This window comes from Leopardus geoffroyi, chromosome D3 (assembly GCF_018350155.1).
Source record: "Leopardus geoffroyi isolate Oge1 chromosome D3, O.geoffroyi_Oge1_pat1.0, whole genome shotgun sequence".
NCBI classification, from domain to species: Eukaryota; Metazoa; Chordata; class Mammalia; order Carnivora; family Felidae; genus Leopardus; species Leopardus geoffroyi.
This window is the reverse complement of record NC_059339.1, coordinates 19,929,363-19,941,843: the sequence shown is the minus strand read 5'-3', so window position 1 is coordinate 19,941,843 and position 12,481 is coordinate 19,929,363. Positions and strand designations below refer to the sequence as shown.

Here is a 12,481-nt window from a genome sequence, read left to right as displayed (position 1 = left end):
TATCTGGAGTAACAAAACTTCACCCCCAGCCAGCACTTAGTACAAAGGTAGACTTCAGGTGGTTAAAGACTTAAATGTGGGAAGTGAAACTATGCATCTAAGGAAGGGTAACAGAATATTTTTAAGACATATCAGGGAGTACAAATCATACTGGTTTGATTACATTACATATAAGTACTTTTTATTTTTCACTTCTTTAAGTTTATTTTTGAAAGAAAGAAAGAGTATTGGTGAGCATATGAGCAGGGGAGGGGCAGAGAGAGAGGGAGGGAGGGAGAATCCCAAAGGAGAAAGAGAGAATCTGGTCAGCATAGAGCCCAACACAGGGCTCAAGCCCACGAACTTTGAGATCATGACCTGGGCCAAAACCAAGAGGTAGATACTTAACCGACTGAGCCACCCAGGGGCCCATACATAATAAGTACTTTTTAACAAAGAGTATCATAGATAAAGTCAACAGATGACAGATTAGAGAAGATTATTGGATTTATCATGAATAAGAAACAATAGCAAATCCATAAGAAAAAGGAGCTCCAAAAGAAATGTGGGCAAAAGATAATGACAGGCCATTTATAAAAAAGGAAATTCAAACAAGCATTAATGCTAACAAGCATATAACCCAGAGTTATCACATAAGTACAGCTTAAAACCACAAGGAGACTGGCAAAATTAGGAAGATTGATAATGCCCAGGTCAGCCCTCACACAAGGCTCTCCTGGGTGGCTCAGCCAGTTAAGCACCCAGCTCTTGGTCTCAGCTCAGGTCATAATCTCGTGGTTTCATGAATTCAGGCCCCAAGTTGGGCTCTGTGTTAACTGTGTGGAGCCTGCTTGGGATTCTCTGTCTCCCTCTCTCTCTGCCCTTCCCCCACTTAAACTATCTCTGTCTCTCTCAAAACAAAAACAAAAACAAAAAAAAAAACTCGTGCACTTCTGGTGGAAGTATAGACTGGTGTGATCTGTTCTGGAGGGTAATCCAGCAGTATTTTATAAAAGTAGGTATATCGTACTCTGAGCTAGCAGTGGTGTTCCTCAGAAGCTACCTAAAAAATCCTCATGCAAGTTCATGAGGGACTATAATATGCAACGTTGATCACAGTGTTGATTGTGCTGGTTACTCCTAAGTGGGTAGATAAAATGGCAGGGGGGCAGTAAGACTGTGGAATACCATACAGTCATGAGAGCAATGGACTAGATGACATGTAGCAACACTAAAGGGTCTTTAAAATGTAGTGAGTGGAAAGACAAGAAATGAGATCCAGAGCACAATACATGGGTATTCTCTCTAATATAGCTCTGAGGATTTTTTTTATTTGTATTTTTGCCGATCTATTTACCACATGTTTATTGATCTTTCTGTATTTTTCTTTTCAGTTTCTTCTGCAAATTTAAAAGTTGCCCCTGGCCTTTCACTTCTGACAATGGGTAAACTAGATTTCCTGAACTACCTCCCATAACAAAATTTTCTAGTTCTATTGGGTAAAATGTAACAAGCATCTTTTTGTAGTCATAGCAAAGCTCATAAGAAAGGAAGAAAATCTCCAGAGGCCAAAAAATCAAAGAGAGTAGTGAACTCAAGAGAGTTACGCTGAGGGGCACCTGGGTGGCTCAGTTGGTTAAGCATCTGACTCTTGGTTTCACTTCAGGTCATGATCTCACGGTTGGTGAGTTTGAGCCCCACGTTGGGCTCTGCACTGACAGGGTGGATCCTGCTTGGAATTCTCTCTCTCCTCTCTACCCCTCCCTTGCTCATATTCTCTATCTCTTTCTATCTCTCAAAAATAAGTAAATAAACATTTAAAAGAGAGAGAGAGTTAAGCTGACACTAACACCGATGGTGCCCTGAGAGCATTTGCCAAGCCAGGATTTCCGAGGCTTAGGTTTAACTGGCCAGGTGAGAACAGGAGAAAGGCCTTGAGTTCATGAGTGGTGAAGAGTGAAGGCTGTTACCTCAGTGAAAAGGTGGACTGGGAAAATATCTGCCCACCAGCAAGGAGAAATAGCTGAAAACAAACAAACAAACAAACAAAATCAACCTGGGCCCCAGGAGGAAGAAAAATTCTCCCCTGAGAACTCACAAGGGAAGACTAGCCTTCCTATACATTTAGGTGTTTAATTTAAATTTTTAATTTAATTTAATTCCCTGAATTGTCAGGGAAACCCCATGGGAAGAAATGAACATAAACTCATCCAAAATTTGTTACACATTGACCCGGCAGGAGTAATGGCAGATTTTCCCTGGAGAGGTGCACCCTCGGCCGAGGTCTTGCAGGATTCCCACAAATGAATGCTTGCCCAACATGAGCCCCTAAGCTGAAATTAGAAGACACGGAAGAATCAAACCACCTTGAGCCAGAAACAGCAGAATTAGGACCCCCAAACTTCAGAACATTGAGGTATACGATACCAAATACAAAAAAAAAACAGTTTAAAGAAATAAAAATGGAACTAAAAACATTAACACCATTCTACCAAAATGATCCGTCAGATTTGAATAATCAAACTTCTAGATATGAAAAATAGGCTTACTGAAATGTGAAACTCAGTAGCTTTTAAAATAGCAGATTAAAGGAGCACCTGGCTGGCTCAGTGGGAGGAGCATGCAACTCTTGATCTCAGAGTTGTAGATCACATTAGGTGTAGAGGTTACTTAAATAAATAAACATTAAAAAACTAGCAGATTAAGCATAGCTGAAGGGGAAAAAATAGTCATCTGAGAGATAATTGAAGAAATTGAAAGCACAAAGCTGGAAAGTATGAAAGGGAAACAAAGTGACATGGAAGAGAGAATCAGGATTAAAATATATCTCGTTGGAGCTCCAGAAGAAAAGGAGAGAGAAGCAATATTTTAAGAGAAAGTGGCTGAGAAGTTTTGCCATTGCTAAAAGAGCAGGAAGCATTGGATTCCAGAATCACAGTGAATCTGAAGCAGAAATAATTTACAAATCCACACGAAGAAATGGAATGAAACCGTAATGAAAGTTCAGAACATCGAAGACAAGGAGATTTTGAAAGGTACCTAAGAGGAAAGATTACTGATGAAAGAAGACAGTTATACCAACAACAGGCTTCTCAGCTGCAACCATATAACCCATGGCAGAGGAGTAAAATTTTCAAAGGCATTGAGGAAACTGTCACCTCTAAAGTACATGCCCAGCTAAGGTATTATTCACGACCAAGGGCAAAATTAAGACATAACCTTCCCTAAAGAAGGACTGAAGGATGTACGTTAAAAAAAAAAAAAGAAAGAAAAAAAGAAAGAAAGAAAGAAAGAAAGAAAGAAAGAAAGAAAGAAAGAAAGAAAAGAAATACTCATGAGCAAGAAAAATAGCAAAGATAATGACAGGTCCTGAGCAAATGGGCTGAAAAATAATAATTACAAGTACAGGAAGTGAAAAATAGAACAAAACTAAAATATTGGACCACAGTTTGGAGTTAAATCTGTCTGTGGACTCTAAATTGTTCAGAAGGGTGGGGATGTTGATTTGAGACTTGTATTTGTAGACTTGAAGTTGTATCTATGTGAAAATTTTACGGGTCATTATTAAATACACAGAAGTAGAATACATAACTTCTAACTAGTAAAGAAAGTGACTTAAGAAAAATGTTTGATTAAAAGAGAAGCAAACAATCTGAGGGAAGGAAAATTGTTAACTTTGGGCCACCACCATTTTTAAACAATAGTCCTCTCCTTGCCCCACTTTGTAATATATGATAATGTACAAAAGTGCTTAGGACTTCCTACATGGATGATGTACTGCCTTTCTGATCACCCTTGCCTCAGAATGAGAGCCAACTTTCTGTCCTTGCCCTCCTCCTTCATCCCCTCTCTTGAGAGACTGGCTCTTCTGTGCACTGGGCTAAGTAAAGACCAGGAGATGCAGCCTGGCTGCCCACCCACACCCGCTCAAGTGGAAGCCTGCGTTCACTGAGAGGCCAGCAACAGGATACCAGTGGACCTCCTGAGAAACAGTACCTGTTGCATGAGGAGGACCACTTTGGGGCTCTTCCTCCTATTATTAAAATGATGCATTTGGACAATAAACAAAACATAAAAAGAAGATGACCATCCTGCCTGCTAATTTTACTATGCCAGGATTAACCACTCTAACCATGTCACTTTATTCCTGTGCACTTTTTTTCTCGGTACAGAGCCACGGTGTACGGCCTGCTGTTGGATCCTGTATGCCTTTTAGTTACCATCACACTGTGAGCATTTTTCACATTATCTAAATGTTTTTCAGAAACGAACTTTGAGTACATACATAATACTGCATTGTTGTGATGCACCGGACCGTGTCTTTATGTGCTTTCTTAAGTGCTTCTCCACCTGCCAGCTGTAGCATTCTGTTTGGCCTGAGTGCACACTGCTTCTTATGGCAGGAGCACTATGAAATGGGTCGTGAGACATCTCCTAGGAGATTTTGCGTTTTAAAGATCTGTACTGGTTCATTTCAATTTAGATGAACAAAGTTGGTCCCAGTTCTGAAAATTCATTTGGTGCCGGGGACCCTTTGCTTTGATTGATGTCACAAGGGCCCTCTTCCTTCTGCCCCACAGGGACAGTCTGTGCCCTCTAGGAGGGAGTCTCGTCCTTGCCAGGGGACAGTTCATAAGCACTGTGCCTCTGTAATTGGTTTGCAGTGCCAACAATGAGGCCAAGGTCACGCACACCATTCCTGTCCCTTCAGGCAACTGTGCACTGAGCAAAACATGCTATTGGTCATGTGCATCTCCTCTGGCCCTGCCTGCCCTGAAGATGCCTGGACGATTGGGGTAAGCAGCTTAGCAAAAACCCACCAGAGGGCACATCCTGCTGCTGCAGCAGGTCACAGTTATCCTGTCTGTGCCGTGGTAGCCCACACTTGATTCACTGATAGCTCCACCCCCCACCTCACCCATCTGTGTTTCCTTGGCAGATTTTTGTCCAGCGATGCCTGGCAGGGAAGAACATGTCTCATGTGAGAGGCGGCTGCGTCCTTTGTGGGTACCTGAAGCTGCTGCCCATGTTTAGCATTGTGATGCCGGGAATGATCAGCCGCATCTTGTTCCCGGGTAAATTCTTAATTCTGATGTGTTCACACTGATCTTCTGTTTTCTTAGAGATCTAGAGGACATTTAGGGTCATCAGGCCTCCCACAGTATTGGGAGGTGTTGAGATGCCCCAGATTCCTTTCTAGGGAGCTAAGGGGTTCGGATTAGGGATGCTGCCGAACAGAAGTCTGGCAGAGACCATGGATGTAGGTGGCAAGAGAGAAATTCTGTGCGAAGAGTTCAGGCAGGGAAGAGCTGACCGATGCTCCATGCAGCCAGAGCCCAGTCTCTGCCAGGGCTTGGAGGCACAATCTGCAGGAAGGCTTACTTACTCCCCTTGCACTGATGCATCATCATGGCATGCACGCCTTTGTGCCAGGTGCTGTGCTGGGGATCTGAAAGATGCTATCACTGCTCAATTAGACCTTGAGGAGGGCTTGTCAGAGGGGGAGCTTTATGTAAACCCCCAAAGTGGGTCTGACTCAGGCCCACGTTCTTTCTACTAAATGCTATTAAAGCATCTCTGTTTCCCTTAATGAGCTATCATAATTCTGTGGATGTCTTATTCCCATTTCAACCTTGTCTTACTAGCCGTACTGCCTCTCAAGGTACCAGGTTTGTTTATTCATTAAACCTTCATGGAGCACTTTTCTCTGATAGGTGCAGCCACTATCGCAAAGCAGGTGGCTTCCATGGGAATCTTCTGCTGCTGAGCTTTGACAAGGCCAAACAGAATGTAAAACACTTTTTATTGCTAAGTAACAGGTGCAGGAGACATCTCTAAGCCTAATTCATCCTTCATTCTGCCCCGAGGCATGCCTCTTTTTAATCCTAATTCCCTTCCAGTTTTAACAGAGAGAAAGGCCTTGTTTCAGCATTCCCAGATTTGGTCTTTGACTGTCAGGTGGCATTTGGGGGTCTCATGCCTACTCATTGGTTAAGAAATATGCTGCTGTGCTCTCTAGGACTCCAGAATGCCCTGGGCTTTGTGGACCTGCCTCCCTATCCCACTCCACAGCAGAGACCACCCTGCTCACTAAAGAAGAAGACTGGGAAGAGTCACATATATCTTGGACTCTAGAGAGGAAACTACTTAGGGAGAGGGGAAAAGAGCGGGGAATGGCCTCTCCCTCTAGCTGGAGTGGGTTTCGAGAACCCCAACTCTCTCCAGCCTTCTGACCAAGGGGTGAACAGAGTTGATGGAATGCACTGGTGGAGAGCCCTTGGGGTGAGAAGAGCCAGGAACTACCTGTCCCTAGTCCTCAGAAATGGCCAGATTCACATATCCATTTGCACATGCCAGGTGTATAAAGCCAGAAAACCACTTATCATGGAAGCTTGTCACCTGTCCATGTTCCTGGAAGAATATGCTTTTCCAATAACCCAAGTGCTCTTGGCCCTAGATTCTGGGTCTCTACCCTGGCCAGAGCTGGGGGCCAGACACTGCCAACTGCCAAGGTGTGGTTCTTGAAATCTGTTTTTCTGTTTAGGACACTGTATTACTTGGGGCTCTTGGTTGAACATGACATGCACCTTTTTAGCTCCTCTTTCTTCAGAGCTAGTGTCATCCTCAGGCCTTCTGTTGGCAAAGTGGTCACCAGCTGCAGCAGACCTCTATCCCACCAGCTCAACAATACCCACCAAGTGTTTCTTTTCCCTATAGTTCCAGCAAAAATCCTAGAGGAGTCTTAGTGAACTCACTTAGTGATAGGGACCAGTCTTGTAGCCAAGGGGAAGGAACTTCCAGAATGGCCAGGCCTGGCTCCTGGGCCCTTCCTATACCACCCCAAGTGTCACAGAGGTTCTGTTACCCGAAGCAGGAGGCAGGGAGAGTGGGAAGATGTAAATGGATGCAGCTGCCCCCTTGAGTTTCTAATCAAGCTTTAGTATTAGTCTTCCTCAAGATGTTTGGTAACCAGTGCTTAGGCTCAATAGCTGTCCCCAGTAAATAGCTTGCCCCATAAACTGGGGCAATATCCTGCTTCTTTGTCATAAAAGTTGATTTGTTGTTTTGGGTAACTTTATATCAGATTATAACTTTATATTCCTAATTTAAGCTCTTAAACAACATATCACATTCACTCCCTTTCCTTCCCTTTGTCCAAAATTCCTTCTCAAATACTCTGAAATAACACTCCTGTGAGGGCTAAGCAAATAAGGTTATGAGTTGTTCACGCATTAGTATGTGGATGAATAATCTGTCACCTAGCAGTGGTCACTGAAAGGCATGTCGAGGCCATATGACATGCGTGGGGTCAAGCAGTGAATTGGTAGAAGCCCTGATTCATCTGGCTCCTAGGTGCCTAATTCCTAGCCCTTGCCTCTACCCCAAGCTCCTGAGGAGTGATCCTCCTGAGAAGGATCATGAATTGGAGCTGTCACCAGTAGACCAATCTGACATCCACATAGGATTCCTAATTTGCTTCCCTTTCCTTCAACTCAGATTCTAGAGCTCTAAGGCCAACATGTTGGTGTGACGTGACTGTTACCTCCCCTTGCAGATAAAGTGGCATGTGTTGTACCTTCAGAATGTGAGAGGTTCTGTGGCACCAGAACTGGTTGCAGCTCCATTGCCTACCCGGTGCTGGTGGTAGAGCTGCTTCCTGAAGGTAAGAGATGGGCCCTGCCATGGAAACCACATCATCTGTGTCCCCATTGGAACCTGTGCCCTCAGGCTTTAAGTGGATAGTTAGCAGTGTGAAAGCTGGGGGTGGCTTATCTACCAGGCAGCCCATCTTTCTGGGTGGAAATGTTGGCTGTGAAGTAGGGGGGACATTAGTGATGTAGATGGAGCTTTGCTTGCCCTGAGGGAAGGAGCCGGGCCTCCTTCTCCATCATCTCTCACACACTCACACAAGGTATATGCTCTCAGAGGCACAGCTAGCTTATGCCCACGATTTGCATTGTTCACTTCCCCTGCTTAACTCAAGCTTTTACTCACTCATTCCGCTGGAGGGCTTCACTCTGTGCCACGCATCGTCCTAAGCAATGAGAAGGCAGAGATGAGCAATACCTAGCCCTGATCTCAAAGAGCTTATGTCCACTGGGTGGTCAGGGAGATGGACAGTTCACCAACAGTGAGATGGCTTTCACTGCAAACTAACAGTGAGTCTGTGTGTTCATCTCAACTACTTCCTCAAATCCCGTGGAGATGGCCAAACATTTTTTAAATCCCATATTAGCTCTAAAGATCAGTAAGAGCTCTAGAGATCAAAGTTGAGCTATTTCCATAAAATCCAATAGAGATGGAATCTGAGTGAGAGAAATACTGACCATCGCACAGTTCAGGAAGGAAGTTGTCCAGGTTACGCAGCTGAGCCCATCCTAAAGCACCCAGGGCTTCAAGTGAGGGTCAACTGCAGGGCAGTTGAAGGGAGGTAGATGCAAGGACACCAGTCTTTGCCTGGCCCAGTAGCCTACAGAATACACTGGGAACCTTGCTGCAGTGGGCCTCCAGCTCAGGCTCCAGTTAAGCCTCAGGCTCTCCCATCAACACGTAGAAATCATTCTGCAGAGTCAAGTCCCTGCAGTAGGATAGCCTTTCAGGTGAAAATATCAGATTGTTATGTTAATAGCTCACATTTTATGAGTGCTTGCTCTCTGTTAACCCATCTGCTTAACTTAAACTTAACAACAGCCCTGTGTGATAGGTACTTTTATGCCCACTTTAGAGATGAGGACACTGGGACACAAGGAGTCACAGCCCTTGCCTCCAGTCTGAACTTTCTCTGAGCCACTGGCTTCTCATCTGCAAAAGTGAGGCAGCAGTGGAGTCCATCTCACAGGGCTGTAGGGAAGATGGTACGGGCTAATGCCCAAGGAAATATTCTGGCACAAAATAACCACCCAAGAGATATTAACTCTCATTATTATATAAAGACAGTGCAGGAAACTAGTAAGTTTCATCACAAAGCAAGGACAAACGTAATGCTTTAATCTATTTTAGATGGAATGCCACTCCAAATAAAATTTGAATGTTTTTTGTAGGAGAAAATGTAGTATGTAGAAAAGTGCCTTAGGAGGCCTAAGGCATCTCCTGGCATGGCCAGGGAGCTGGAGGCCCAGGAAATGTCCCTTCTCTTCTAGGCATACGAGGCTTGATGCTGTCTGCACTATGGGCCTCTCTCATGTCCTCCCTGACTTCTATTTTCAACTGTGCCAGCACCCTGTTCACAATGGACATCTATACCCAGATTCGGCCTATGGCCACTGAAAAGGAGCTCATGGTAACAGGAAGGTGAAGGACTCCTCTAACCATGCTAGTTTCTGCTGTCAATGAAAACAATGCCCACTAGAAGTGATTATGTGAAAAATTAGGCTATCATACTGTATATAGAATTCTTTTGTTTAAATACAGTATGGTTGTACTTTTTTGCTGCAGTTTTGCAATGATGATGTATTGTTTTTAAAATCACAAAGAAACTTGTTTCCATTTGGGAAAAAATAATAATCACGATGATTAAAAAATGCTAGCATAGTTTAATGTACCCCCCCCCAAAGAGTCCTTGTGAGGAAATTTACAGAATTACCTCATTGTCTCATTTAGTCCTCATGACAACCTTTAAAGGTAAGTTTTACTGTTCTTATTCTGATCTTACCAATCAATGGGGGGAGAGTGGCTCAGAGAAGGAAATTGGTCTACCTGACATCACACAGTAAGTAGGAGAACATGTCCATCTCAGGACCATACTGTTAACCATGATGCCATACAGCACCATGCTAGGCATGGGGTGGGGCTGTATATGTGTAAAACATAGTTGCTGTCTTTACTCCATAGGGATTCTCTCTGTCTCTCTCTGTGCCTCAACTCATGTTTTCGCTCTCTCTTTCTCTCCCTCTCTCTCACTCAAAATAAATAAATAAACTTAAAAAAAAGAAAAATAAATATCTGAAATTAAGAACTTGGATGGGTTAACGATTGGATATAGCAGATAATTAATGGATTGGCAATGGATCAATTGACAATATCAAAAACGAAACACACGCACAAAATGAAGATATACATGGAATGCAGTCATAAGAATAATATATATGTCACTTGGAATCACAGAAAGAGAGGAATAGTTTGGGTAGAAGCAATTTTGAAAAGATAATGGCCAAGATTTTCCAAAACTGGTGGATCATTACCCAGAGGTTCAAGAAGTCCCACAATTAATTTAGTTAATATCCATCATCACACATAGGTATATATTTTTTTGTGATGAGAATTTTAAAAATCTACCATCCCAGCAACTTTTGAATATACAATACAGTGTTGTTAGCTATAATCCCCATGCTGGACATTGCATCCCAGAAGTTATTTTTCTTATAACTGGAAGCTTGTGCCTTTTAACCTCCTTTATCCATTTCTTCCATACCCTCTTCACCTCTGGCAGCCTCCAATCTGCTGTCTGTTTCTAGGAGTTTGGTGTTTTTAGATTCCACCTGTAAGTGAGATCATATGGTATTTGTCTTCCTCTGTCTGATTTATTTCACCTAGCATGATGCCCTTAAGGTCCATCCATGTTGTCACAAATGGCAGGATTTCTTTCCTTTTTTTGACTGAATAATATTCCATTGTGTATCCATATATTTTCTTTATCCAAACATCTGTCAGTGGACCTTTAGATTGTTTCCATGGCTTAGCTACTGTAAATAAAGCTGCAATGAACATGAGGGTACAGATATCTTTTCATAACAGTGATTTTGTTTCCTTCAAATATATACCCACAAGTAGTATTGCTATATTATATGGTAATTCAATTTTTAATTTTTGAGGAACCTTCATGTTGTTTTGCATAGTGGCTTAATCAGTTTGCATTCCAGCATACAGTATACAAGGGATCCTGTTCCTCTGCATCCTCATCAATACTTAGTATTTGTTATCTCTTGCATTTTTGAGAATAGCTATCCAGCAGGTATGAGATGATAGTTCACTGTGGTTTTGATATGCATGTCCCTGACGATTAGTGATGTTGAGCACATTTTCATGTACCTATGGGCCATTTGAATACCTTCTTTGGAAAAAATGTCTATTCAGGTCTTTTGCCCAGGTTTTTTTTTTTATTTGAGAGAGAGAGAGTGCAAGCAGGGGAGAGGGGCAGAGGGGGAGAGAGAGAGGGAGAGAGAGGGAGAGAGAGAATCTTCAGCAGGCTCCACACTCAATATGGAGCCTGACTCAGGGCTCAATCCCATGACCCTAGGATCATGACCTGAGCCAAAATCGAGCTGGACACTCAACCAACTGAGCCACCTAGGCACCCCTGCTCAGTTTTTAATTGGATTACTTGGAATATGTTATATTTTGTTTTGCTATTGAGTTGTATAAGTTCCTTATATATTTTGGATATTAACCCCTTATCAGATGTGTTGTTTGCAAATATTTTATCCCATTCTGTGGTTGCCTTTGCATTTTGTTGTTTCTTTGGTTATGCAGAAGCTTTTTAGCGTGACCTAGTTCTATTTGTTTATTTTTGCTTTTGTTCCTTGAGATTTTGGAGTCATATCCAAAAAACCATTGCTAAAACCCATATCAAGGAGCTTATTTCCTATCTTTTCTCCTGAGAGTTATAGTTTCAGGTCTCATATTTAAGTCTTTAATCCATTTTGAATTTTTTAATGTTTGTTTATTTTTGAGAGAGAGAGAGTACGAGTGGGGCAGGGGCAAGGGCAGAGAGAGAGGGAGACACAGAATCTGAAGCAGGCTCCAGCCTCTGAGCTGTCAGTACAGAGCCTGACACGGGGCTCAAACTCACAAATGGTGAGATCATGACCTGAGGCGAAGTCAGATGCTTAACTGACTGAGCCACCCAGGTGCCCCATCTTTAATCCATTTTGAGTTAATTTTTGTGAGTGGTATAAGATAGGGATCTAGTTTTATTTTTTTGCATGTGAATATCCTATTTTCCCAGGACAATTTATTGAAGAGACCACCTTCATTGAGTGTTCTTGGCTCCCTTGTCCAATATTAGTTGGCTGTATATGTATGGGTTTATTTCTGGACTCTCAATTCTGCTCTATTGGTTTATGCATCTCTTTGTATTCCAGTACCATGCTATTTGGATTACTATAGCTTTGTAATATAGTTTGAAATCAAGAAGTGTGATTCCTCTAGCTTTGTTCTTCTTTCTCAGGATTGCTTTGGCTATTCAGGGTCTTTGTCATTCCAAACAAATTTTAGGATTACTTTTTCTAGTTCTGTAAAAAAAAAAAAAAAAAAAAAAAAAAATGCCGTTAGAATCTTGATAAGGAGTGCACTGAATCCACAGATGACTTTAAGTAGTATGGACATTTTAACAATATTAATTCGTCTAGTCCATGAACACGAGATATCTTTCTGTTTATTTATGTCTTCTTCAATTTCTTTTATCAACATCTTAGAGTTTTCAGTGTAGAAATCTTTCACCTCCTTGTTTAAATTTATTCCTAAGTATTTTATTGTTTTTGATGCTATTGTAAATGGGATTGTC

The 12,481-nt window shown here is 42.3% G+C and overlaps 1 protein-coding gene across 1 annotated transcript in view; it reads left to right on the top strand.

The window, feature by feature from the left end:
• The window catches only part of LOC123587856 (sodium/glucose cotransporter 1-like), a 56,504-nt gene that overhangs the window by 29,106 nt on the left and 14,917 nt on the right, over positions 1–12,481 (top strand). The window contains exons 9-11 of the mRNA XM_045457899.1: positions 4,919–5,054; positions 7,535–7,642; positions 9,120–9,270. Coding sequence (XP_045313855.1) covers positions 4,919–5,054; positions 7,535–7,642; positions 9,120–9,270 — 395 coding nt within the window. The remainder of the gene's footprint in view (positions 1–4,918; positions 5,055–7,534; positions 7,643–9,119; positions 9,271–12,481) is intronic.